The sequence below is a fragment of the Bombus flavifrons genome, chromosome 8 (genome assembly GCF_040668555.2).
Source record: "Bombus flavifrons isolate JBK064 chromosome 8, iyBomFlav1_principal, whole genome shotgun sequence".
Classification (NCBI taxonomy): Eukaryota; Metazoa; Arthropoda; class Insecta; order Hymenoptera; family Apidae; genus Bombus; species Bombus flavifrons.
In genome coordinates, this window is record NC_138449.1 from 5,920,733 (window position 1) to 5,946,525 (window position 25,793).

The 25,793-nt window shown below is 35.2% G+C and overlaps 2 protein-coding genes across 2 annotated transcripts in view; one reads left to right on the forward strand and one right to left on the reverse strand.

Moving 5' to 3' along the window:
• The window catches only part of KaiR1D (Kainate-type ionotropic glutamate receptor subunit 1D), a 260,767-nt gene extending 243,262 nt beyond the window's left edge, over positions 1 to 17,505 (reverse strand). The window contains exon 1 of the mRNA XM_069119110.1: positions 16,340 to 17,505. The gene's annotated coding sequence lies outside the window, so the exon portion shown is untranslated. The remainder of the gene's footprint in view (positions 1 to 16,339) is intronic.
• A 183-nt stretch (positions 17,506 to 17,688) lies between these two features.
• Positions 17,689 to 25,793, forward strand: part of LOC138182836 (glutamate receptor ionotropic, kainate 2) — a 149,232-nt gene continuing 141,127 nt past the window's right edge. Inside the window, exon 1 of the mRNA XM_069119105.1 lies at positions 17,689 to 17,743. Within this exon, the coding sequence (XP_068975206.1) occupies positions 17,704 to 17,743 (40 nt within the window). The 5' untranslated portion in view covers positions 17,689 to 17,703. The remainder of the gene's footprint in view (positions 17,744 to 25,793) is intronic.

Here is a 25,793-nt window from a genome sequence, read left to right on the forward strand (position 1 = left end):
TTTCGGCTATAATTGAGTTTTGTCAACTTTACCAACATTAATAATTTCCGGTGAATATAAGGAATTCGAAAAATATATGTAGAAAAAAGTGAATTCAAAAATGTATAGGAAAAGGTGTAAAATATTTTCGCTGGCATGTATTTTCACCACTCTTTACACAAATCGATTCGCGTATGCTGTTATGCACGTATTGGAAAGACATTTGACCGAAGCTTAAGGGATTCATAGCATTGCGAAGTCGTTTTCTATGACTTCAAAATGGAATAGACAGCCTTAAAGAGGATTGAATGCCATGAATATTCATCGCGGGTTACACCGGCCGTACAGATGAATTTTTTTTTTTAAGAAAGAAGTTTGAGAAAAGTACAATAATTGCTTTAATTATTCACGAAATAGACATAAGAAGCTCGTAGCAAAGTTTAAGACAAATTAAATGCCATTTTATTGAATAATGTAGCTCGTTTTTTCGATGACTTCCTTTCATGAATTAAATAAATCATGAATCCTTTCCAAAAACATTTTTTTAACAATAACCTCTTTTAAATCTTGCAGGTACTTTTTTTAATACTTCACCATCAAAAATATTTTACAGGAACAGGAATAAATGGTTGTGTTACTGATTTATATGGAATTAAACATTTCAGATAAAATCCAATATTATGTCATTGAAAAATAAAACATTTTAAATTAATAAATTCCTGTTTCTCTCTCAGACCAGAAACAATATTTGTCTGAATTTAATAATGTTAATATTTGACTAAATTTCATGATGAGCAATTATTTTTCGATCCGATTAAAGCCAGGGCGAAATATGCCCGCTATCAAAAACACTACAAAATTCTTAAATAACCAAATATAATAGTTTGCAACTATGAATAAATTAAGAATGTTTCGTCACAAATTAGTTTATCTCGTACTTGCTCGATTTACTTCTTTCCCACTGCACATTCTTTAATGATCTTTTACGACTTCTAGTTTAGCTGCATTGTGAAAATGTGAATATATTCTTGAATATCGTGTACATACCGTGTTATACGAGCTCTTTTTACTGTATTATACAAGTACCGACGCAATCTTTGCATCGTATAGTACGAGCAAGTTAAACGAGTGCCATGTTATGTCAAAGTTTGCAGTAGATATAAGTGTATTTATCGCGTAGACTAATTTAATTAATTTTACGCTATAAACGTCAATAAAGAAAAAAAAATACAAACGCATATATACATATTGGACAATTGATTCGATATTATTTCAACTAAATTTATATTATTTCTATTGGTTGGTTATTTGTATAATTTCGTACAATTCCTACTTTTAATTGATCTTTTATACAAATAATGTTATATGCTCGTAGCATAAAAAGGATAATAAGAAGGAAAATGAGAATCCTTGTGAAATCCAAAAATGGAAACGGAGTCGTGTACTTTGACACCGAATCAAAGAACAGAACACTCCGTTATAAGCTAATTTTTTTCTTGCACATCCAATAAAGGAGTTGTAAAGAAAGACGAATGGCCTTCACCTGTATTATAAATCCGCATGTCGATGAACACAGACATTTAACCTCAAAGATTCGACGCTTTAGTCAGGGAACAGCGTTGAATTTAAAAAAGGGACGGCCACGTGGAATGTGAAAAAGAAACAACTTTGCGGAGAAATGATTCCTCTGCGATACACCTTTATAAAAGATGACAATGCAACAAAGAACAGGTACATCAATTATTCACCGAATGACAGACGAAGTGATCGCTGGTTATTTCCCAGTAGGGGATTCCTCACACACTACGCGCTCATAAATCTCAATCTTCCCTTGGGGCTGACCACAGTCCATGCGAGGCGTATTAACGTGTGAAGCTTTCAGCGTTCCAGCCTACAAGCTTTAATGCAAATATTGGAAACAGACCGAAGCGAACCGTTATGGAAACTGCATTTACTCGTGCAACGAATATTAATATTCGATATATCATTTAGTAATTGGTAATTAACGTTTCCATCAAATTTTAGAAATCAATATTTAAGCCAAGAATTGCGATTATTACGTTTCGTTTGTTTCGATATTCTTGCGTTCGCTTCGTTAATATTTCAATGATTTTAATAAAACGAAACGGTTTAGCTACGCGAAATATCGACTGATAAATCGAAGAGAGCCTCTCCTCGCTTCCTTCTATAAATTCAAGATCACCTGAACTTCCATTTCCGGACTTCGCGCGAGTGAGAACGTCGGATTTTACGAGCGCAGGCATCCGACTGCTATACCATCGATGTACAAACCCATATCATAGCGTTGTATTTGTCAGCGCCATGGTTTAGCGTCGGTGGCAGCTGCATTGTACACGAAACAGATACATATTTACAAGCATTATGTACTCGATGTAGAACGGCAGCCTTGTTTCTTTCCCTGTACAATTTCTCATGCTCTGTGCTCTGTCCGACATGTTATACGTTCTCCGATAGTTTCGAATCTCTGGAAAATAGGTCCGCGAAAAGAACTGCTGGAATTGGTGAATGGATTTACCAGCGTAATATCTAGGAAATTTTGCGATTGAAATGTTCGTTAGTTTCAAACGAATATACATCGCGCTCCTAAATTCGCAGCACAATTGAAATCAGGGAAATTCTATAGCAGCAATAATAAAATTGCGCTGGAAGCTTCATTCTTGAGAAAATCGGGCTTGAAGACCGTTGAAGTAATTACTCTACATCTTTTCTTTTGTATACTCGTGACCTGAACACCGTTGTTATGAAGAAAATAGAATTTAGTGAAGCGAAAAATTAAAAGGAAAGAAAGATCCATAATATTGTGCCCTTGAATATGAATGTTATTTTGAGTTACAAGGACTAGAAACAAAAGAGCTAGATATAAGTAGATTTTTTGCTGTTTCTTGCAGCTTTCAGCTAGAGTTACACACCAAGGTAACTATTTTGGTAATGTCCTTTGCTATAAATGTATGAACGTACTCCATATCATATTCTATTGTATTATAACACAGAAAGAGTGAGGATCTGGATCAGCATACACTATACCTGTACTTATATCTATACTTACTTCAATATATTTCTCTATTACAAATTCATCCACGCGTTCCTCTAGTAGTCAACCTCAACAAAGACTTATCATGAATTTGTCTAATTCTAATTAAGAAAATTATTCGTCGAAAATGTAGAATAAAGTTTTCTCATTTTAAGACCTCGTTTTAGTGCAAACAGTGTGAACATACGTACTTGATAAATTTTCAAAATCGATTTTTTCAAAAACGAGGCCTTAAACGAAAAAGCTTTATTCTACATTTTTCGTGTATCTCTGCATGCGGAATAATCTCTTATCACTTGTCCATTTCTGTCTAACATATATTAGGCAAATTTACATATACTTGATAAGTTTACTGCGCTATATCAGAAAGTAATGTAGATTAGAAGGTAATCGTCGAATTCTATTAAAAGTCGCAAGAAAATAGTACGTAGAAAATAGGTTTCAATATTGCGGCTAACTTTCTAGGAAAATAGATTAAGGAACGTAGAACTAGCTACATTGAAAAGAAAAAGAATTGCTCTTGAGATATTTCTTTCTGAAGTGTTGTCGTGAATTTGGTCCTTTATTAAAAAGTTTTTGAGTACTTGAGAAGTCAGCTGGAAAACGGTGGGAAGCTAACAGCTGCATCGTTGTAACCAGAATCTTCGCCATATGTCACTAGCAATCTGAAAAATTTTAGCGAAAATATTTTTGCCGTGCCACGACCGATACGTTCGCGTGATTGATTGTGCGACTTTGTTGTTTTGCGACAGTAAGTCCATAAATTGGGAGCAATGTAATGGCATCTCATCGATCAATTTTTATAGTGAAGTATTTGCAAAGTCGATTTTCATCAAACACGACTGAAAATGCTTGCAAGCATTAGAAACAATCTGTACGATAGTTAATCTATATTCTATGGGATAACGTATCTACACTTCGTTAATTCTATCAGGAGCAAAAAGAGAAAAAGATGAGGACTTTCATGAATCTAATTAAAGTACTAACTAGTAGATTTTGTCCTTATGAATATTCAAATCAATCGAGCAGACGCTCAACTTGATTCAATCCCATTCAATCTTCAAATTAGAATAACTTTTCTAATTTATCCAACGTAATTTATATAAAAGCGTTGTTGTAATCCCATTACTGAATGTCTGTCTTGCAATTAGCTGTAGTCATATACTATTCATATTTTCGTTTCATGACAAACAACGAGATGTACACAGGAAAATCGAACAGTAATTAACAGCTTGTGATTTAAACGTTGAAATACGATAGAGTCTCGATTGTTATTAAAATGCTGATTAATGGGACGATTGATTACCGGAATGTGGATTAATACAAAATTACCTGATATGTATAATATCAGTGGAAGAAGAAATCATAAGAGAAAAAAATTCTGAGAAAATTCATGCAATTCCTTATAACGACCACGATACGAATTTAATAGAATTCAACAGAAATGACTAATAAAATGTTGCGTTATCGTAATCAGATCTTTAATTGTCTCAATTTTTTCACCACTTTCTGATCAAATATAGACAAAGAGGTAAAAATTTATTTGAAAGATTCTAATAAAGCACGACTGATGGTACAAACGTTATTTCGATATTCCAGATCGTTATCCCCATGTGCAGCTGCAAGATTTACAGACGCTTCTATCTGTTCTGTGCCATTTTTTCCACTTACTCCTTAATGATCGCCTGGCGCGTGCTAAAGCTGAAAGCAACATAAAACACGAATTTCCCGTTTCCTCCCTTCCTGGTTCACGCTTTTTTCCTCCTCTTGAAAATGTGAAGGGGAAGAGAGCGAGACGTATAGAGAAGAACGCGCGGAAGAGTCGAAATTATGATCAACGGACATGACGCATCTATTTATGATTCATATAAATCGCATTGTACATAGCCACCGGCATAGGTTATACGCGTTCTGGTCCATTATCTCGCGTGTAACACGAACACGGGGTCCCGTAGTGCATTATAACCGTTGCGGCTGTGAGAATAAACCGTGCTGTGAATATTTATCTACGGCTATCGCAAAATAAACGCGCTCCTCGAAACGCAGCTCCCGCTCGGCCGAAAAACTCGTGGGGTATACGTAACACGCGCCGTATCGTAATTTCTGCTCTTTTCGAAGCTTCCACGTGACATTTACACACGCCGATCCCGAGCAATTTTCGGCGGCCATTATCGGTTTGACATAGAGGACGGTCATATTTTTCTAACCCGGTGAAAAGCTGCCCCCTCCTTCGAAATATCACTCTTCACACTTTTTATTTTTATAAAATCTCCCTCCGCGTCGTTCTATCGCCTCGGTGATATATCAAAAGAATGATGAAAAGATATCGTTATAATACAATATCTATAATACTAATAATACCTAAAGTATATACTATAATAGTTAACGATAATAGTAGAGCATCATTAACGTTTAACTTGATATCAAACCGTGCGACAGCAACGCGTGCTAGAAACGTGCACACCTCTTTTAGTGAAGGAAGGATTATATCCATAGCCTGAATTTCAAAATTCATTACTACGCCGAAACATTAGGTATCCACGACAGAGTAAGACAATTCAGGAACTACCGGTATCTATTGGATTCCGTTTGCATGGGAATACGACAGCAGTTTGCAGCGTTTGATGTCTGCGAAATTATAATTCACTTCTCGGGATAGTGTCGTGAGTTTCATGGATTATAACCGGAAACCCCTAATCGTTGCCATGCCGTGAAAGCAAAATCCGTTACAGGAAACTAGGGGGCAGTGTAGAATGTGGGCGAGAAAGGCTGGTCGAATCTAATATCCCAGACTCATAAAGCTCTGTTTTAAAAACAAGAAGAAGAAAAGTTATGAGAAAGGGGATGAAAAGCTTTGCAACCAAGAATGATATATGATCACTACGAGTTAAGCTTTCAACAGGCAAGGTCTCATTGTAACGCATATATACCGTTTTCGGTTCGCCACGATCCAAAAATAAATCGGACCAGCAAAAAAGTAAAATTATACAATTTCCATTTATATTATCTAGAATTGAGGAAATCTCCACTTGCGCTCCGAGTATAAACTACAATTTTATATTAAATATTTTACCACGTGGTACTATAATTTTTGAAATAAATAAATAACACGGATATGTAATACTGTGGATCACTGAGTGAAAGCATTCCGAAAAGCATTGATATTCGAAAAGCATGGCGCAGAGAGAAATGATTTGCGATTCTAATCGAAGATAAATCACATCGGAGACAATGTCGAGCAATGTTTTAATCATTAACATGTGCGTGACAACTACTGAACTCGAAGCTTCCCAGTTTCTGGAGTAAACTTCTCCAGTAAACACGAGACGAGGAATGGTGAAGGTATTGTCCGTGCAGACGGTGTTGGAATTTGGCAAACAACCACCGTGGAACGTACGAAATTTGAGGTTGACAGATGGCTCATCGGTAAGGTCGCGTTAATAGCGAAAGCATGCACTAGGTACTTGAATAGATTCAGTCGCTTTGTCTGAACCGATAAACAGGGTCTCACCTTAGAAACGAACAGAACTGCCCAAATTTCCGTTGGACATGACCGATCACCATTGTATTCACAGCCAGAGTCGATGACAAAGATCAATGTTATTGACGACAGTGATTTATAATACGAAGTTCGCATTTGGTAATTCATAATTATTTCGTATCGTAAACAGCTAATAATATCTGTTTACGATAAACCTTTCTAAAGTTCAAAATATTTGTTACTTGTGGGGGTTTAAATATTTATCTAATTAAATATTTATGTAAAAAAGTGAGCGATATAATACACGCTTCCTTGAACAGCAGATAGTAAAATACACCCTGCAAAATTCAGAAATTTCTGGATTCGACTGGACTTCCTCCTCGCTAGAACGAAAATTTTTTTCGACGAATAGAACTTCTAATTAGATGTTCGTTATTCTAACGATCTTTATAAAGGGATTTACCGACAGGTAGACAGATCTTAATTTAGAAACATTTAGACTTTCAAAACTTTAAGGATTATCAGAATTACTAGGAGTTTGTAGAATTTTTAAAATTTCAGGAACTTTGTAAACTTCTATAGCTTTTGTAACAAATCATTACCATTATTGCTATTAAATGTAGATACAGTGGTATGCGAAAGTCTTGAACCCGGTGTATTCTTAACTTCGTATTGCAAAAGCGATATTTTAAGGAATTTTAACTAATCTTATGTAAATGTAGTGTTTCCCTTTATTTATACCGAACATTAATTAAACTTCTTTTATATATCACTTTTGGAAAATAAAACGAAGAACCTATCGTATACCAATGTATACCTAGTATTTGGAAATAAATGTTAATGTTGAAAATAAATGTTGCTAAATAGTCGACTTCGCAATATGTGAGAAATCATGATTAATAATATCCGACAGATAAGACATTCTGCACCGAATCTAAAAAATGAATCGAAATCGGTCACAATGTTGAAAAGTCGTTCTGCTCGATGAAGCAATTCGCCGAGAAAATGGAACCGTAGGGTTGCTGCCAAGAACGAAATGCACCGGATATCGCGAGGACGAATAAAGCTGTATACAGGTTTTGAAAGGTACATACAAGTATATACGAATGGAACCGTGGATGGCTAGCGGAATGATGATGTGCTTCGCAAAAAAAAGCTCGACGTATTTGTCGCCGTCGACGATGGCGTAGGATACGAATAGGGTTGAATGTTAGTTGGCGCTAGAACTCTCCTGTACTCGTACAATCCACTCGGAAAATACAACTGTCCCTATATAGCGACTTACACTGTTTGTTTCAGAAGGCATCTACACATACAACTTTCATTTGCGACAAAACTCTGCAATTTTGCTTCGCGTAACGATAGTATGTAATATCCAGGTCATTTCTCCGTAACACTTTTTACTTTTCATTCTTTGTGTAATTAAAAAAGTAGGGTAATAATAAAATATGTTGAAAAGCCAATTTTCCTTCGCGATATTATAAAAGATATTTTACCCAAATGTCCTGCTATACTTTCTTACGTTAATAATTTCTATTGTGATCATGTTATTTTGAAGTAAGTAATGGTAAAGAAAAAAGGTTCTACGATGAAAAATCAGACACGCCAAGCTGAAGAAGCTTTTGAACGTACTTGTACCCGTTTCCACGTTTCTTCCATTTGTACATAAGCGTACGGCGCAAGATGTAGGTGGGAAAAGGATGTCCGCGAAGCATGACAATGACGTTCCGCCCGGAATTTTTCGACAGAGATGAAACAACGCGAGGCGAAAAAGAGTTGATTTAAGAAAGGCGAAAGGGAAAAAAAAGTGGCGGAGATGAAAAGACTGGACGACGGTTGCATCGCATCTGGGATACGCCTCAGCTTCCTAATTTCATCACGTTCTTAGGATGAGCGACATCGAGCGCTGTTTCGCGACATACTTTCACTTCGAGTCGCGGACTTGGAGTTAGAAAAATGTTAAAGAAGTCTTTCTTACGACGTCGCCTCGTTCCAATGTAAGAACCTTCTTTTTACTTGGAACAACGTTAAAGAATTAACGGTGCCGAGGAACAATTTGCTTCCGTGATAGCTAAGAGAAACGTTAGTGCACTAATTAGGAAACGCGATGTAAACGTTGCGGAATTACTTGTAATTTATTATTTCTAACGTATAATTAGAGTATATTTCTCGCTTAAAAAAAGAAAAGGAGAAATCCATATTTTTAATGCAGCGAATTTTAAGTCAGATTTGATAAATGACTTTCGGAAGATATTACCTGTCGCGAAAATATCATAGTCATTTTGTAGACGATCGTTAACCGTCGTTCTTCACTTGTTCTTGACAAACCTATTTAACTTCTTAAACCCGTCTTTATAAGTACTTTTTAATAGATATTAGCAGAAAACTACATCAGAGTTATTAATACTATGGCTAAGTATTCCACGCGGTTGCACTGAACCAAGATCGATATGCAAATATCGAGCTACGTTGATCCTACTTGTGCATCCATTGTTCATGATGGCCCTTATCCGAATAAAAACTTTCGACTACCTGGAATTAAGGCGGATAATGGCTATCGATCGAGTCATCGATCAGCCGCCTATCAGTTGCAAAACTTCGAGGACGCGCTCGCCCTATGCAAGAATAGATCTATGGCCGATATGTGCCGTGTCAAAATCCAATAGTATTATTCCCACATCCATTCGGTACATGAAATGATACTATCAGACATCTCCATTCGTTGTGCTCAATCGTGAGGTTGACAGTGACGGATGATAGTTATTAGCATTAGTTATTCGTAATAGTTGTGAATAAAAACCGATGGCAAGATAATCGCAGAGTATTAAATATAAAAATGGCAATGTTGTTTAGCAATAGTGGTAATTCATATGCGTAAAATGTCATATGTGTTAATGAATTTTGAAAGCAAGAAAGAAGATCGATGATTTGTTGAATTGACAGACACGATATTACAGACGATTAAACAGAACAATGCAAATACTACGAATTGTACAGTAATTTACTTGATGCAAATTAATTAGCCCCGTTATGTTGAACTATTTCATACTACGTGTTTGAATGTATCAAGTGGTTATTATCATAAATATGCAAGTGATATAGATTGTTGATATAGAAATTGTAAAATCGCCGAAACTGAACTCCGAACCGAAAATCGCATGAAATTTACTAGCAAATGTGTGAATTATAGCGTTAATGATAATATAATATTGCTTATTTAAATATACATGTGTATATATCTGTATCTTGTTTGGAAAAATTTTAGTAAAACCTTGTATCGACAAAACGCTACTATACATGTAATGTACATTTATTCATATATGTATTACAGTATGTCGTATCTCTGGATTAATACTTTTTAATATTTTCACTTTGGGAATTTTACTAACTCTAATACATGCAAACTCTATTTATACATATGAATAAACAAAATTATCTACAGTATCTAGGATACAAGACAAAAGATCGTATAGACTGGTTTGGGATAATTAAGCCACTGTGAAGGAGATGCAAATCAGAATTCCTCACAAGCTATAGCAATAATCTATTTTCCTAAACCAACAATATTCGGTCTTCAGCCATTCATTGCCACATAATCCCACGCAGAAACCATAAACTAGCGTCCTTCGATGTATTTCGAACTATCTGGTATTATTTCGCATACGATATATCGATGATCTTCAACGACCCCATACGCAAACATCGTCCCAGAAATAATGTAATTCGATATACATATTCCGTTCACCTATTAGATCCGTTGCGATTCGAACAATAAATCCACCCTATGTGCATACATGCACATTCGCATATGTAGCCACTATTGTTTGACAGTTTCCAATCAAATTATATACGTACATTTCAAGCGTAGCGGATTGAGTGCATAAAATAGCTAGAATCATTTGACCTGACACACTCATAATAACTAAAAATCAAGCAGCCGTGTTGTTTGCAAAAATGCCCAGAAATAATCATTGTCCGTAAAAAAACGTGACAGCGAAACTAATTTTACGAATTAATCGTATAGAGCCAGGTATACTTAAATCTTCCGCAATATACAAAGTATACATACAACCGATAAAGCTATATCGAAAATCGACGCACTGTAAAAATATTGTCACATGAAATACTTCTCGTTTAATATTCTTTAATATTTCACTGATCCATAACATATGAAATATCCGTTTATTAATAGTAGTATTGCCGAAGCAGAATGACCAACTTGGAATTTTTTATCTTTATGCATAATTTACGCCGGTACAGTTTTTGAGAATTTAATCGATTTCTATTTTGACAACACATGAGCAGAAGTTTGTTTTCCTTCTTGCATTATATATTTATTCGTGTTTTTTTCATTTTGATCGTTTTTTGGTACATTTTTTATGCTTTTATCGTCAATCATTTCCAGTATTAAAATTGAATACTATCTACGGTCCCGGGTTATTGAATTAGAATCATTCAAAACTTTCAATATTTTCCACCTTTTCGAATCACAAAGTGATTCACTTCTGTCAAAACATTTATTAACATTGTTTGAAATAACAAGTTTCTATTTTATAAAGGATTCTATTTATAAAGGATAAAGTTTCAATTCTTCCAATATGATGTTTATATATTCGTTTTTGGGAAAGAATATCGTAGACGAACGATATCAAACAATTTTTCGTCGAATTTGAAGAACACGGTAAAGAGAAATAACAGTTTGATTGGTGGATTGAAAGATTACAGAACTGTTTGTTAGCGAAGATTTCAAACGTTTGAAGTTCTCTCGTGGGACAAATAATGTGAAGAACATCATAGGAAACGAGTGTGTAAATTTTTCAACACCATTGGTGATACAGAAACTTTTCTCACGAAGAATTTACTAAGTGGTTGAAAACGGACACTAAATCAAGGAAAGATAAGCCGCTTAATTTCGAACGAGATTAGTCTGGACGTTCAATCTCCTGTATCACCTTCTCTTTGGCACGTAACGGTACCAGTATCTCCAGCTGAAGTTAATCTCGGGATTAATCCAGAAACGAACTTTCATAGTACTACCATTTTTCCGTGTTCATATTTCCGGTTTACACATATCGCCGATTACATGGATTCTTCTTCACATTCAAAATTATTGTTACCTTTCTATCTTATACAAGGAATGAAAAGGATATAAAAGAACAAAAAAAAAAAAAAAAAAAAGTATGTGCATAAGAAACAAAACATGAATATGTAATTCCAGAGCGGAGCATTTTGATAATTAGACTAAATTAAATTTCGTACGCCACGTTGGATTCTTGTTATTTTCGTATATCTTAGCAACGGTGTTACGCCCCGAGGATCACTATAGGCCGTGTTCCTAACCGTCTCCCTTGGTACTACAGTGTCGCAGACAGATCGTCTTACATGACCGGCGAAATATACACAATGTAGCGATAAGCGCATAGTCGTCGTCAAGCAGCGAGTTCTAAAAAACATGGATTCGCCTTCGGTCCGTTATTTTACCTACATAACACACACAAAAAAGGTGGCATACGTGATCATAGGCGCGAACGGTCGCGAAACCCGAGCCTGGTGAGGGTCATTTCCAAGAGAAGACAAAGGAAAAAGTCGAAGGGCAATCAGTATCATGCGAGGAGTCAAACCGAATGCATCGGGAGGTACAGAGAAATAAAACCATGGTCGCTTACTCAAACGAATACGTCGAGAAATGCTATAAAGTCGAGTCGAATTATAAAAATAAACTAGTTGTATCATCGTTAAATCATTTGTAACGTGTTAATTATAATTTTAAATATTGTTAAAAATAGAAGCTTATATTAACTTAATTCAGTGTTACAATCATTTGAACCACCTGTATTATCCTAATCAAAACAGGGGAACGACTGATTCGCGGCGTCGACTATCAAAATCATAGCGAGAATTTACGCTTCTCGCTGATGCGTTTCCTCGCGATCGCGTCTCTCCGTGAACGGTCGTAACGAACAGAAAGGATTAGATTTGCGTAGAAACTTCAAACAACAATGAATTGTCAACATGCGGTAATGAGGAAAACGATTTTGCGTTTACACGATACAATTGGATCTTTCGTAGTCGAATAATTTCCTATGCAATTCTATGCTGCTTTCAGTAAGCTGATATCAGCATGGTTTGCTGAGTCCATAAATTCGGCAACGAATTCGATTTGTGCTCTTTGGTAATCCCTTCATTGCCATACGACAGACTTGGTCATTATAACTTTACCGTGCATTTGCGTATCGCACCAAACACATTATACCATATTGCGATAGAGAGATACGTTGTTATTTCTTTAAATGTAGCAAGCTTATGGTTAATGGAAACGGTCACCCATACATTCCCATTTCTGCATATATTGGACATTTTAATCACAGGTAAAATGCTTAATTAGCATCTAATAATAACAAAATGTGCAATGTAATACTTGTTAAGCATCTAATTCAACATCGAAACTAAGTGTAACATATGCAAACAATACACTAAACGGTCGTTAAAGCGCATATTTATTTACGAATTGCTGTATATAACGTATCCAATCAACAGGATGATTGAAAGTATTCGTCGATAGGAAATAATTTTCCGTTCAAAGAGAGAGATCAATTCATCCGAAACTCTGTTGTTTCCCTTGGGCTTTTCTTGAGAAAGATGTTAGAATAACAAATGTTCCCACGAGCTGAATCAAGCCACCTAGCCGCGTTTCTTTGTCATCTCAGGTAAGCACAATTCAACCACAGAAAAGTGAAAACAGCTGACAAGTGTCGCGAGTTTACAAACGCATTCTTCACACTTTTTCATTCTGGAAAAACAACCGAAACGACTGAGAACGACTCTCTTATTGCTCTTTTACGAGCAAATAAATTTCTCACTTTAGATCGAACTTGACCCTTCGTCCCTATTGAATACAGCAAATCGTCATATAATGCATTGACTTAACCTTCGATCCTAACCGAGAGGAAACTGCAGGAGAAACTCCTGCTATTGTAAATACGTCGTTCAATGCCTGATCTCGGATTAAACAAAAATTAAAATAGTATCTATTTTCATGAAAAAAGGGTTAAAGGAATGTAACTCTTTACGTTTTTCCCTTTCTAACTCTTAGAAAAGATCTTTCGAGATGAATTTTTTAAAAGAAATAAATTAGTAGAATTACGTAAAAACATACACGTAGTAGCTACAAAATGTATTTGCAGATTTCTTTATTTTCCAATAAAATGTCCTTCTGGTAGATTCTGTAAACTTTATTTTCATAGTATCAAATTTCCGCAATCGTATGAAAGCACTATTACATGGTACGGAATTCAATATACTTGGTCCTAATTAAGCAGTATGTAAAATAATAAATGCATAATAAATACAATGTGTGCAAGTAGACATACACATCGGAAATAAACGTACAAAATATTGTCCCAACTGAATAGCGTGTTCTACACACAGCGTTGCTTTACACACTGCGTTGCTTTTCAAAATTATATTCGCTCTTCTCTCATGCAAGCATTTTCCTCGGTAAATATAAAACGTATTAACTAACAAAAATTATAACAGTTTATATTTTGTTCGTGAGCCCAGAAAAAGCAATTTCAACGAAACGGTTTGAAAACAATGATTATTTCCAACCCCCTTTTTTTAATGTCTAGTATCTTCATTGAAATATATGATTCAAAAGAGCATAAACAACGAGCCTTTTCACAGTTTTCGCCCCTTTCCTATACTCGCGTTACGTGTTATTTAACGTATGTTCTTTAGACCTTTTTCTCGGCTCTCGCCCTTTAGAATTCATGAAACCGCCGGACAGCGAAGGCGCATTTTCATGCACATGCATATTTTCCGTATTTCGCTTCGGTGCGACGATCTTTCGCGTTATCGCGACTATAACACGTCATCATGATCGCGAAAAACTGGATTTACACCTGAAGGGAAGGAATCATCCATGGTCGACAAGGGTTTCAAGGGTCGGTGATAATAAAAGCAGGAGAAAAAGCTCTAAACACGAGAAGGTGTTTCGAGCTGAAAGCTATTTCGATAAATTCACGATAAACTATCTGCCACGAGGCGTTCACATTCCCACACCCTTCTCACTCCGCAATTTCCCGAAACTGCCGGCAGTATTTTTCTGTATATCCATATTCTTTTTTTACAGGAATTGCAAAGCAGACGTAAAACCGTCGCCGACGGGTTATGGCTTAATAGGGCCGCTTTGTACTTGTCGCGAGGGAAAGTAAAAAAAGGAGAAAACATACCTATTCTACTCCCAGAGTGACAAGCAAAAACGAGAACGAACAGTTGGGTGGGGGAGGGGAGGGGGAAGGTCGATAGCTGGTTATCGCATCGCGAACAAGTGTTAGTAAAAAAGGATCTGGCATAAGAAGAATCAAAGTGTAAGAGTAAAATATAATTGTCTATGATATGTATAACATATGTATACAACGGTAGGTAATTCCATAAGTAATATTGTGATTATATATATGATTTTAAGATGTCAAAGGTAGTAAAAATTTGTTGACATTGGATCTACAAAACATTTAATAGAGATAACATGGTAATTTTTCCAATTATTGTAGTACATTATTTTATTACTTCCAGCTAGAAATTGCAGAACTTTCTCGTTTGATCTTACTATTCAAATTGAACATGTAAAATAAAAGCCAACATTACTTATGGAATGGCTTTTGGTAAAACACTATGTATATATTTAGTAAAATATCATGTTGTAAAATAAAAGTGAGATAAAGTAGATAATGAGTTATGAACATGATAAAAGGGTATTCTTCTGACTTATGTCGTTAAGATGGATGGCATAATCGAGTAAAGTGGTTTTAGCTCGATAATCGGATTAGCACATTCTTTTTCCGCTTATATAAGTAATAAAACATGGCGTGCATGTTTAAGGGAATAAAACAAACGCCAAGAAGCTTTAGATTACCTACAAGTACATAAGAAAATAAATTTAACGAGACTTAACGGACTATATCTATATTTTAGGATGGAGTGTGTAAACACTGAACGTGTTTTCTGAATAAACAAGGTACTAAGCATCTCGCTTCTAGTCCATTTCGATAGCTTTTGCTTTCGTACACAGCCGAAAGTTGCTTTGAAGCATATATTTTTTTCCCCTCAATTTCAGATTCCATTTAAAACGCACAAAGTGATTTTGAAATAACTTTAGGAGCATGAGGAAACAACGTTTCTCTCTACCAATGTTAAATTCTAGGAAACAGTATGTGAGAAAATATTTTTCCCGTATATTATAACTACGATTATTATCGCATAACGAATCAAAAAATTAAATCAACCTTTAACTACAGACGTTTGTATTTTTATTACTGTCATGAATATTTGAACCATCTTAAAGTCAAACTCTCCCTCTCTCTCTCCCTTTCACTCTCTTAGATTAACTCAATCGGGAGTAATCGCTTCATTTCTGAAGTATTAAAATACTTATGGTCATCATGCAGTTTAATATTAAAATTAAGAAATTTTAAATTAGATGCAATTGATCAATTTGACTTCTGAGTGGATTAATATCATACATATTTTATAATTTTATTGATTAATTCTGCGTCATAAAAGTTCATTTTGATATAACTAGTTTGTTCAAGAAAGAAAGGTAATAATATTTCATACATATAATTCAAATAATTTTATATCTTTATGAATATAATTAAAAAAATGTAAATAAATTCTTAATTCAACTAAATACTGATTTTAAAAATTCATCACTAGATTGTAATAATGAAATAAAAATTGATACCCTTCTGGGAGTCAAGTAGTTTGTACTTAAAGGTTAAGTATATTATAACATATTAAACATAGCTTTTATGAAAAGAATAACTTACTCATCGGAGAATATTGTCGAATATTTTCGTCGGGTATTTGCTCTCAATTACTTTTGCCGCCTTCTCATCCAATGCGAAAACTTTCCTGTCAGGGATCGTAATCCTAACGGAAGTAGATCCCCGTGCAAAGTAAGAAGCAGAGAAAGATGGAATGGAATTTCAAATAGCCATATCCACCTACACACGCAACTCTGCTATGTTCGCGATAGTGTTAGTGCAGAGAGAGCCAATCGATGTTGAGACTCGTCACCAATCAGCTATCAGTATATAAGAGTTCGGGTTACTGGGGCATGGCGTAACGTTACGAGCAGGGTGAAGCCAAAAAACTAGCGTTTACGATCACGAAGCTCGCCAACAATGACGCTCTAACGTTCCGTGCACCGACACGACGTCTAGTTATCCCCGTTTCTAGTTACGAAACGACCAGTCACGCGGCAGGTTAAAACAATTACTTTCTCTGGGCGAAACGGGCGAAACGATTTCTTTAATCCACTTACACTGTCGTTAACTTTCCAAATTTGCCATCGTGCTACTCCCTTTAGGGATTACAAGTGACCCGAAACATCCTCCATAACGTTCTACGCACTAATTTCGTAAATAGGTTAATGGTCGTCGTAAAACAAAACCGAGAGTACTTCTTGCGATAAACACAGTAATATCCTTATCGTTTGTCGCCGGAGAATTCGCGGGAAACTAAACTGCTACAGCAACGCCACCTTCGTTGTCTGCGAATTCCATTTAAAACATCTTCGTAACTGGCACCGTCTGCATATGGTCGCTAAACAACACTATTATACACAAGACACGAGAAAATGATAAAGTTACACAGAAACACAGTGTACGGGAATGTCATCGTGCGTTGCACGTCGCGATTCATATGAAGTATACGAAACTCCATAATATATTACGGTCAACGAGACGTGTGAAGATATACATATATATATATATATATATTGTACGCAATAGCACGAGGTACACAATCGCAGCCGATAAAACAAAATACGACTAAGTTTGTTTTGATGAACTTGAACACAATTCACTAGGGAATGTTTAAGTCGACTGAGCGGTAAATTAAACGTATGTATGTTGATCGCAGCAACGAAAATCGACGAATTTGCACGAGCACCGTGATTCCTTTGAAATTCGTAACGATACCTGCGACAGTGGCATCTAGTGGCCGCTTGAGGAAAGTGATTGTTTCGATTGTCGAAGGGTATCGATAGCTCTAACGCTAGTTACAACAAGGCTTAATAACATGTGATTTGTTGAAAGACCCTTTCATGGCGTTTTTGTGATGTTTTGTGGTATTTTCGTGGATAATTGTGTGTGTTTTGTTATGAAGGAGTGCTGTAGAAAAAAGGAGAATGTTCTTCAATCAATTTCTTCAGTCTTCTTATCAAGTAAGTAATATTTTTATGAATTACCTTAATCTCTTGCACTTAGTACATCACTTGTGCTCGCACAATATTTTTAGTGTCATGTATGTCCTATCTTGTAATGTATCCAGTTTACAAAATTATTAGACACGAACTTTGTATTTAAAAATATTCTAACATCATCAGTTCATATATGTATCGTGAGTATTATATTTGGGAAGGAGTAAAACATCAAATACATATGTATACATATGTATGTACCATATATGAAAATGATATAATGACAAGAACTCGTCTTAATTTTTTCAATGAACATTTTGTTGTCGAAGGTACTTCATCAATATTTTAATTAGAATGTATAATGAATTTTTTCTCATGATTACTCTTTAAAATGTAATTTAGACAATTGTTTATAGATAATATAATGTTTTAAAGTCTGATAAATAATATAATTTAGTAATACATATGTAAATGATAAAAGTTAATACTTCTTACCATAAAAAATATTACTAAAGCAAATTTGTTTCGTAAGTACGTCTGATTATCAAGTTGATGAAAAGAGATATTGCAATGTTTTCCGAGTGCAAAAGATTAAGATCATTTTTTATAAAAATGAGACACAATCGATTATAAAACTCAGTGTAACGTAATAACTTCAATTTATTAATAATATACAAAAATTAGAAAAATAAAAATGCTTTTTAATCTAAACAATGTAATCAGAATTCACTTTCAACAATTAGAATGTACGAAGAACAGTCTTTATTCTACTTTTTGTTAGAATTTCTTTATTTGAAACTTTATGTCTGTTCGAAATATTGAATCTATGATATCTATATCATGTGAAAGTTCAATCTAATACAGACGACTAAAAATTCGTGGGATTCCGTGCTAGCAGACTTGGTTACATAGGACTCAATATTGGCGATCCTACTCTAGAACCTAATACAGATCATCTTAAACACTTGCAAGCTGATACAAGCTCGCACAATCGACTATATAGAACACGATGCACTAAACCCTGTACTTAATACGATACAAGCTAGCTACCTTAGTGATCAAATACCAACGTTAGACTCCATGCACTCAAATCTACACTCATGAAACTCGAATAAGACATGAAATTCACCCAATTTGATATTTGTGAAGTATGATACACCTAACTCATTCTTAGAACTTTTAGAATTTTCTAGAAATAATTGCGACTGTTTTAATCTTTCGCAAAATTAAGTATATAGAATATGATCATGAATATGTAAAATCAAAAAAATACTCCAAAAACATTCGCAATTTTTCAGATATTTAGCTCCTCGTAATTTAAAAAAATTGGAAAATGTTTCAAATTTTCAAATGATAGATCATAAAGATACCTTTAAAACACTCGCAACATTCTAAGTACTAGTTTCTTGTAATTCTCAAGAGTTATAGAATTTTTCAAATTCTCGAGATTCGTATAATCTTTAGGTTATCTAGATTTAAAAATTAAATTTTGCTACCGATAATTTCTACAAATTAGGAACGGTAGAAAGAAACCATCACGTTCCATTGAACTAGATTCTACTATTCATGATTTGAATAATGTAACAGTTATTATCAAATCACATTTTGTTTTTGTATATTTTAATAAATTATCTATTAATGATTCCTAATTCAACTTGTGCGGCTTTTGTTTTGGATTAAATAATACACTTTAATGATATCGATGAAATGAGATTATTTCGCACATTTAAATTGAAGAGTGCTCAGTCAATTTTCCAGATTGTTTTACTTTTAAATACATACGCCGTTCGTACACTTTTATTTGTTCATTACATTATTCCATGCAATAATTACAGAGAATGAAAGTATAATTTCCATATAAATTAAATTTATTTACATTGATATACATTTGCAACGTCAATTCCAGAAGCTTAATGTTTTTATCAGAGTAAATACTGAATTTTATTTTATACGAAAAATAGAAAACTATTAAACTCGATGCTCAAATAACAGTTATATCTCTATGTATGTCTCAATTAAGCGCCCGTAATCACACCTAAATTAATTTTTTAAATTAGAAAAAACATAGTTATGTTTCGAAATGCTAGGAGATCTGGTAAAATATATATACAGATTAAACAATTATTAAGCTCAAGAAATACGTCGAACCCTCGAGTACACGCATAAATATGCATGTGTGTACATACGTTTGCGCATCTCTGAATCTGTATACTCTAGCAGGTATAGTGATAGATCTATGCATAACCATAAATACGTATACCTATATGGACAGTTTACATAGCTTATTCATTTCCATGTAGACGGCAAAATATTCTATTAATTCGCAGAATTACCAAAATATTATAGCAAATGTGCATTATGCATAATGAATGTAATAGCATCTTTCTTTACCTTACTCTGTACCTCTCTACCTAATTAATCTATCGATCCTTGTCACCTGCTACGTCAGAGGATTTGTAACGTGGTGAGGATTCTGGTCTCTCGAGGAATCGATGCTATATCTACGCTGACTAACACACATCCCTCGACAAATGTATACACACGACTTGTGTGTACACCGCATATCGAAACGAATGAAACAGCGTCAACACGTCGGAAATAGGGAGCATATTCCGTATTGGTAGCAATATTGCCAATCAATATCCACGTAGATGCAGTTCATTGAAAAAATCCGAAGTATGATAGACTTGTATGGATGTGTTGAAAATAAAGTCACGTTCGAAGTCGATCACCTTTAGGGTGGGCATAGAGAAGTTGAAAAATTGTAAGGGAATTAATGGATGGTTGGTACGTGGATAAAAGACAGCTTATGTATTTCCAGCTAAGTTTGTCCGTTTGATTAGACAAATTTGATTGATCATTGCAGAATAGATCTTTATTCAAAGATTAGAATCTTTTTGAATAGAACGAATTTGGTGTTAGGTATACTTTATACAAGATGTACCATCTAATTCTACCATCCTTAATTACTCTCGTATTTGTTACGATACAAAAAGATGTTTCGAGAGAAAGGCAGTGTAACTAAAAATTCTGGCTGTAACATTCGTCAATTATCTTTTCCCGTTATCGACAAAAATATTCAATATCGTATCTGACAATCCACTCGAAATATAGAACAAAATTTCACGTGATTGTATGTTTCCGTTTACATGTATTTTTTCAGCCTACAACTAGGTACTAGCAAATTCTTCGCTAACGAACATGAACAAAATAAACGATGCCCTCGTGTGTTTACAAGTTGAGTGGCGTTGTCAGAATTTCATATAATAACAATGTACTAATGAATCAAAGCTATCTTCTGTTTCTGAAAAAAGCCAGTATTCAACTACTAAAATTTCGTAATTCTGGCTGCGTAAAAATATTACATTTTCTTATTTGCAATAACGTTTCCATGAAAAACAACAGAATTTTATTACACGACTCCTTATATTTACTGTATATTCGTGCATTAGAAAGCAAAAAGGAAAAGAAAACAGAAATGGAAAGTAGTTCCAAGATACAGATATGCAACGAACCATGCATAAAATACGAATAACTCGCGAACTTCTTAAAAATACTAAAATACGATAACGATCTTTATTCGTATTCTTCGAAAGAGGTATATTATAAGAAAAATCAAAGATCAAGTACAATCAACTTATTCGCTGCCTCTCCTGTTTATACCATCTTTAAGTCGTTCAAACAGCCCTTATACATCGACACAAGGGAGATGGTACATAGGACGACCTAGATGTACCGTGCGAGATGCACTTTGCCGTGTGTCAAGCTCTCCTTCCTGATCGACAACGGCGACGATAGCTAGTAACTACTATAGAGATAGTAACTACTTGGAGCCACTCGATGAAACGTATACAAGGACGCGCTTGCGGATACATCTGCGGATACAGGGTAAACCGAGTGAATACACTGGAATACAGGTGGCGAACAGTAAGAGCATACGCTACGCTGCACGCCTATAAACATGGAAGCCCGATCTGCCGATCCGTTTTGGTTACGCATGGAACACCAGTGGAATTGTGCACGAGACGATGCCGCACCGATCCTGAATCCTCGTGGGAACGCTTAAACGCTCTTAACGATCATCCTGTCCTCTCTATTTTGTGATCGATAGAAATCTCGGGTGCAGTCGGAAAAGTAAGCCATTATCATTTCATTCATCGCCTATTATTCTTACTGATTATCCTTCTGATTTATAAATACCATCAAGAAACGGTACAAATAATTTTTTATTTATTTTTTAACAAGCATTCGATATATACGCCTCAATTATCGTCCTAGTATATCTTCGTGTCTCGAGTTTCTATCGTTTCTATTAATACCACATAGGTGAAGTGCGTTTGGAACAATTATCTTGTTCAAACTGTATTTTTTAAATTAATCAGGATATTCATATGAAGATTTGATGATGTGTTAACTATTTCCGATCCTATACTATGCGGACTTGATATTCTACTTCATTCGATTCCTTTGAGTTTTAATATATGAAACATAGTCTTTTACATTATAAGTTAATTTAATAGCAATATATCAACGTACATACGTTATTAATTCCGAAATTCTGAAAAGCAATTGGGTCAAGGGTTTTTGATTATTACTTTTACATGAATTGCTTATTGCACTATGATCGTGTCACATAGTATGTCAATTGCTCATTGAGATATTAATTAAAGCCGTTGAATGTAAATTATGCAAAAAATTTCGAAGAATATAAACTTCGAAAGGGTTAACGATAACTCTATGCGAGTACATTAAAACTATCGGTGCATATTGACATTCCGCCTTGAAATGCATGCATCTTTAGGTAAATTGCAGAAGTGACAATCGAATCGTCGGAAGTCAACGAAGACTGGAATAAACAGAAATGTACAAAGAAAGTACGAATCATGAATTTAATCGGGTGGAAATTCATCAGAAGCGCGACGATCGATGAATATTTAAAACATCAATGGTTAAACTAAGCCACCGTCGATGCGGGCGAACAAAAGCTCAGTCGTTGGCTATGGATAGGTGCGGCAAAACGATGAACACCTCTGTGAAAATCCTCTTTCTATGCCTAGCACGTTCGTCCACTTGTTTGCAGCTTTACCGCTCTCTTGGAACGAAGAATCGACAGCGGTACGGTTTTGGTGTTTTCTTCTTCTGTGTGTCTATTCAGGAACAACCAAACCAAGAAACCAGGAAGTCAAGCCGAAACAGAGGAAGGATTTGAATAAATTATTTGTCGTCGTAAATCTAAATCCTCTGTGACCAGTTTCTTCTTCCTCGCGCCGTTGAACTCGAAACGTCTGTACGCTCGGTAGGTACAGAGTCTGGCGATTCCGTACAATGTTGTGCTTTTTGATAGGAAATGATTCGTTTTACTCAACGGATACATCATTCCTTGTTGACGAGAAAGCCAAATCGTTAAAACAGCATATGTTTGACTGATCGACGTAAGCCGTGATATATCGCGATGGAAACATGCGTCAAAGATGGATAGGTGGAATAAATGTGAACTTTCCTTGACAGTTTAAAAACAACAAGAAAGTTTCATCCTATTTTGTTCGGGTATAGCATAATCGATGAAAAATACCGGAGCTACCGAGTAGTTACTATACACAACATGGGAAAAGTTTACAGAGAAATCTATGCAAACGCTTCAAAGTGTTCCCTGGTAAATATTACACGCGACTTGGGGAACGGTTCTTCAACTTCTGCAAGCGAAAATAAGAAAATCTTCGAGAACAACTTCCAAAAATAAACGTCCGTTCTTGAGTAAATCGTACCAGCCAAACTTGAAGAGATGGTTCGAGCAATCGAAATGTATAGTACACTCCTACATATGTGTGTGTACGTATACGTATGTAGTAGTTAGGAAACCCGTCGACTCATCGATTTCTTGGTCGTCCAAAAGCATCGACAGCTTCTTCCTCCAGAACATACAGGAAGGGTTCGAACATACAGACGAAGATCAAATAGAGCTCCTTCCTTCCTGGGATCACTCCGCTCTTGGCTCATCTTAAACCATTTCGACCGACCACTTTCATCGCTATAAACAACGTAACCCCTAGCCTTGCGCTGCAGAAGAGCCTTCCACCGTCCCACAATTAATCGTCCGATAATATACTCTTGTGCAGGCGATTTAATCGAGCTGGTGAAATGTCTTAGGCATTAAATTTCATTTCACACTCGTTGATCAAGAATTAACCAATGTACGTTGTATGCATATAACGTACACGTTAGAAATTGATAATAAAAGGACGCGTAGAGGAAGAAACCAAGCAAAGAGAAGACGTAATTCTGGTCTTATCGGTGAAATGATCGTGAACGGCAGAGAGAGATATCGGTAGCAGACCAATTTCATGGCTATGCCAGCCGTGAATCAGTGACCGTTTGGGGACACTTAAACAGCTATATCGAGACGCACAGGAAGGTATGTAGGCCGCGTTCAGGTGCGAATATCGTACACAGGCCGCCTAGACGATTGTATATACATCGCGAAATCTAGCAATCCGCTGAATAATTGCTCAATTCAATACGTAATCATGCTACTTCCTGTTCGCTACCCTCCGTTCATACTGTCTGCCTTGCACGATCGCTTGCCTACCTCCCAATAGGGATATAATCCCGTTTAAGCCGGTTATAAGCATACCCTAGTACGAGGTGGAAGTACATTATGTTCATAGACCTGCTACACGTACGAAGACTGCACACCCTTTAAGCTACTGGTACTACGTCTTCCGGAATTTCTCACTAACAGAGAGTTTCATTAATCAAGCTTTCTGGTATCGATACATCCTCTGGTAAATTAATTTTCATCGTTGAGTATTCTGTGATTTTGAGCGTTTAGATGCAGTGAATATTTTACGTGGAACTAGTTTCGTATTTGGTTCATTGACTAATATTTACCTAGAATCTATCTACAAAGTCAAATTGAACCATGGTTATGTATAAGTCTTGCTCATTAATAGAAATTCTCATTAAAGTCGTTATTTAAATATTCCTGAATATTACCTAATTGCATCCTTAATTACACAATTAATTGTAGATACGTCGAATTGTTTTACAATATAGCGTAATCGTTGTTGTTCTTGCTGCACCTACACCATATCTTTCTTTTTCTTTTATCGGTAAAATTTCTTTTTTCTGAAACGTTATTCCCCTGCGTTATTTTCTTCCCTTCTAGAATTTCTTTCCTTGTGCATTTGCATTGTTTTCTCTATTCTTGGAATTCCTCCTTTCTTTAAACGCTCAAGGTTGGTTCTCTCGTTTCAGAATTCTTGTTAAATATCCTAATATCATATATCTTTCTTCAAATGAAAAAGTTTTTTTGAGTCTCAATCTTATTATAGTAAAGTATACTTCAAAAAAATAGTGCTAAGAAAAAGTCTTTATTACAATTGACTGAAGAACTTCATAGAATGAATATTGCTTATATGTTAAATAGTTGGCAACATAGGCTAGCATCTAACACCCTGGTATTTGTAAAAATCGAAAACACAGAAATAGATTGAGACTTTACACTCTTTCCTTCAACGAATCCCAAAGAAGGATGGTTAACCTGCGAATAGCACTGTTTATTGGCAATTTTAATTTCTACAAATGATATATGGTAATCACTGAAAATGATGTATCATATAATTTTTTTAATATTAAAGAAATATATAATAAATTAATTATTAAATAGTAGTAATTATTAAAAAAGAACAGATATAATTCAACAAAGAGGTTAAAAGAAATTTTGTATTAAAAACCTACAAAGATAAAAATTCTAAACCCTAGAACTACGTAAATGTAAACTATATCTTAGCACTGATCGAGTTCCGAGTAAAAGATGTAGAGTACTACATGTAACCTGAATGTCGCTACAAAAATATCCATATTTGACGCTTTAATTTAGAACCTTACAATAAACCAACTCTTATATTTTATTATAAGTTTAGTTGAATAGTTAACGAAATTTTGTGGAGATTTTTAATAGGATGTACCGATGATACGTGACATTACATATATAGAATCGACGATTGGCCTAATTTTCGTTATCCTTTCATGGTACAAATTACGGTACGGTTGCTGATCAAAGAAGCGGTATTATACAG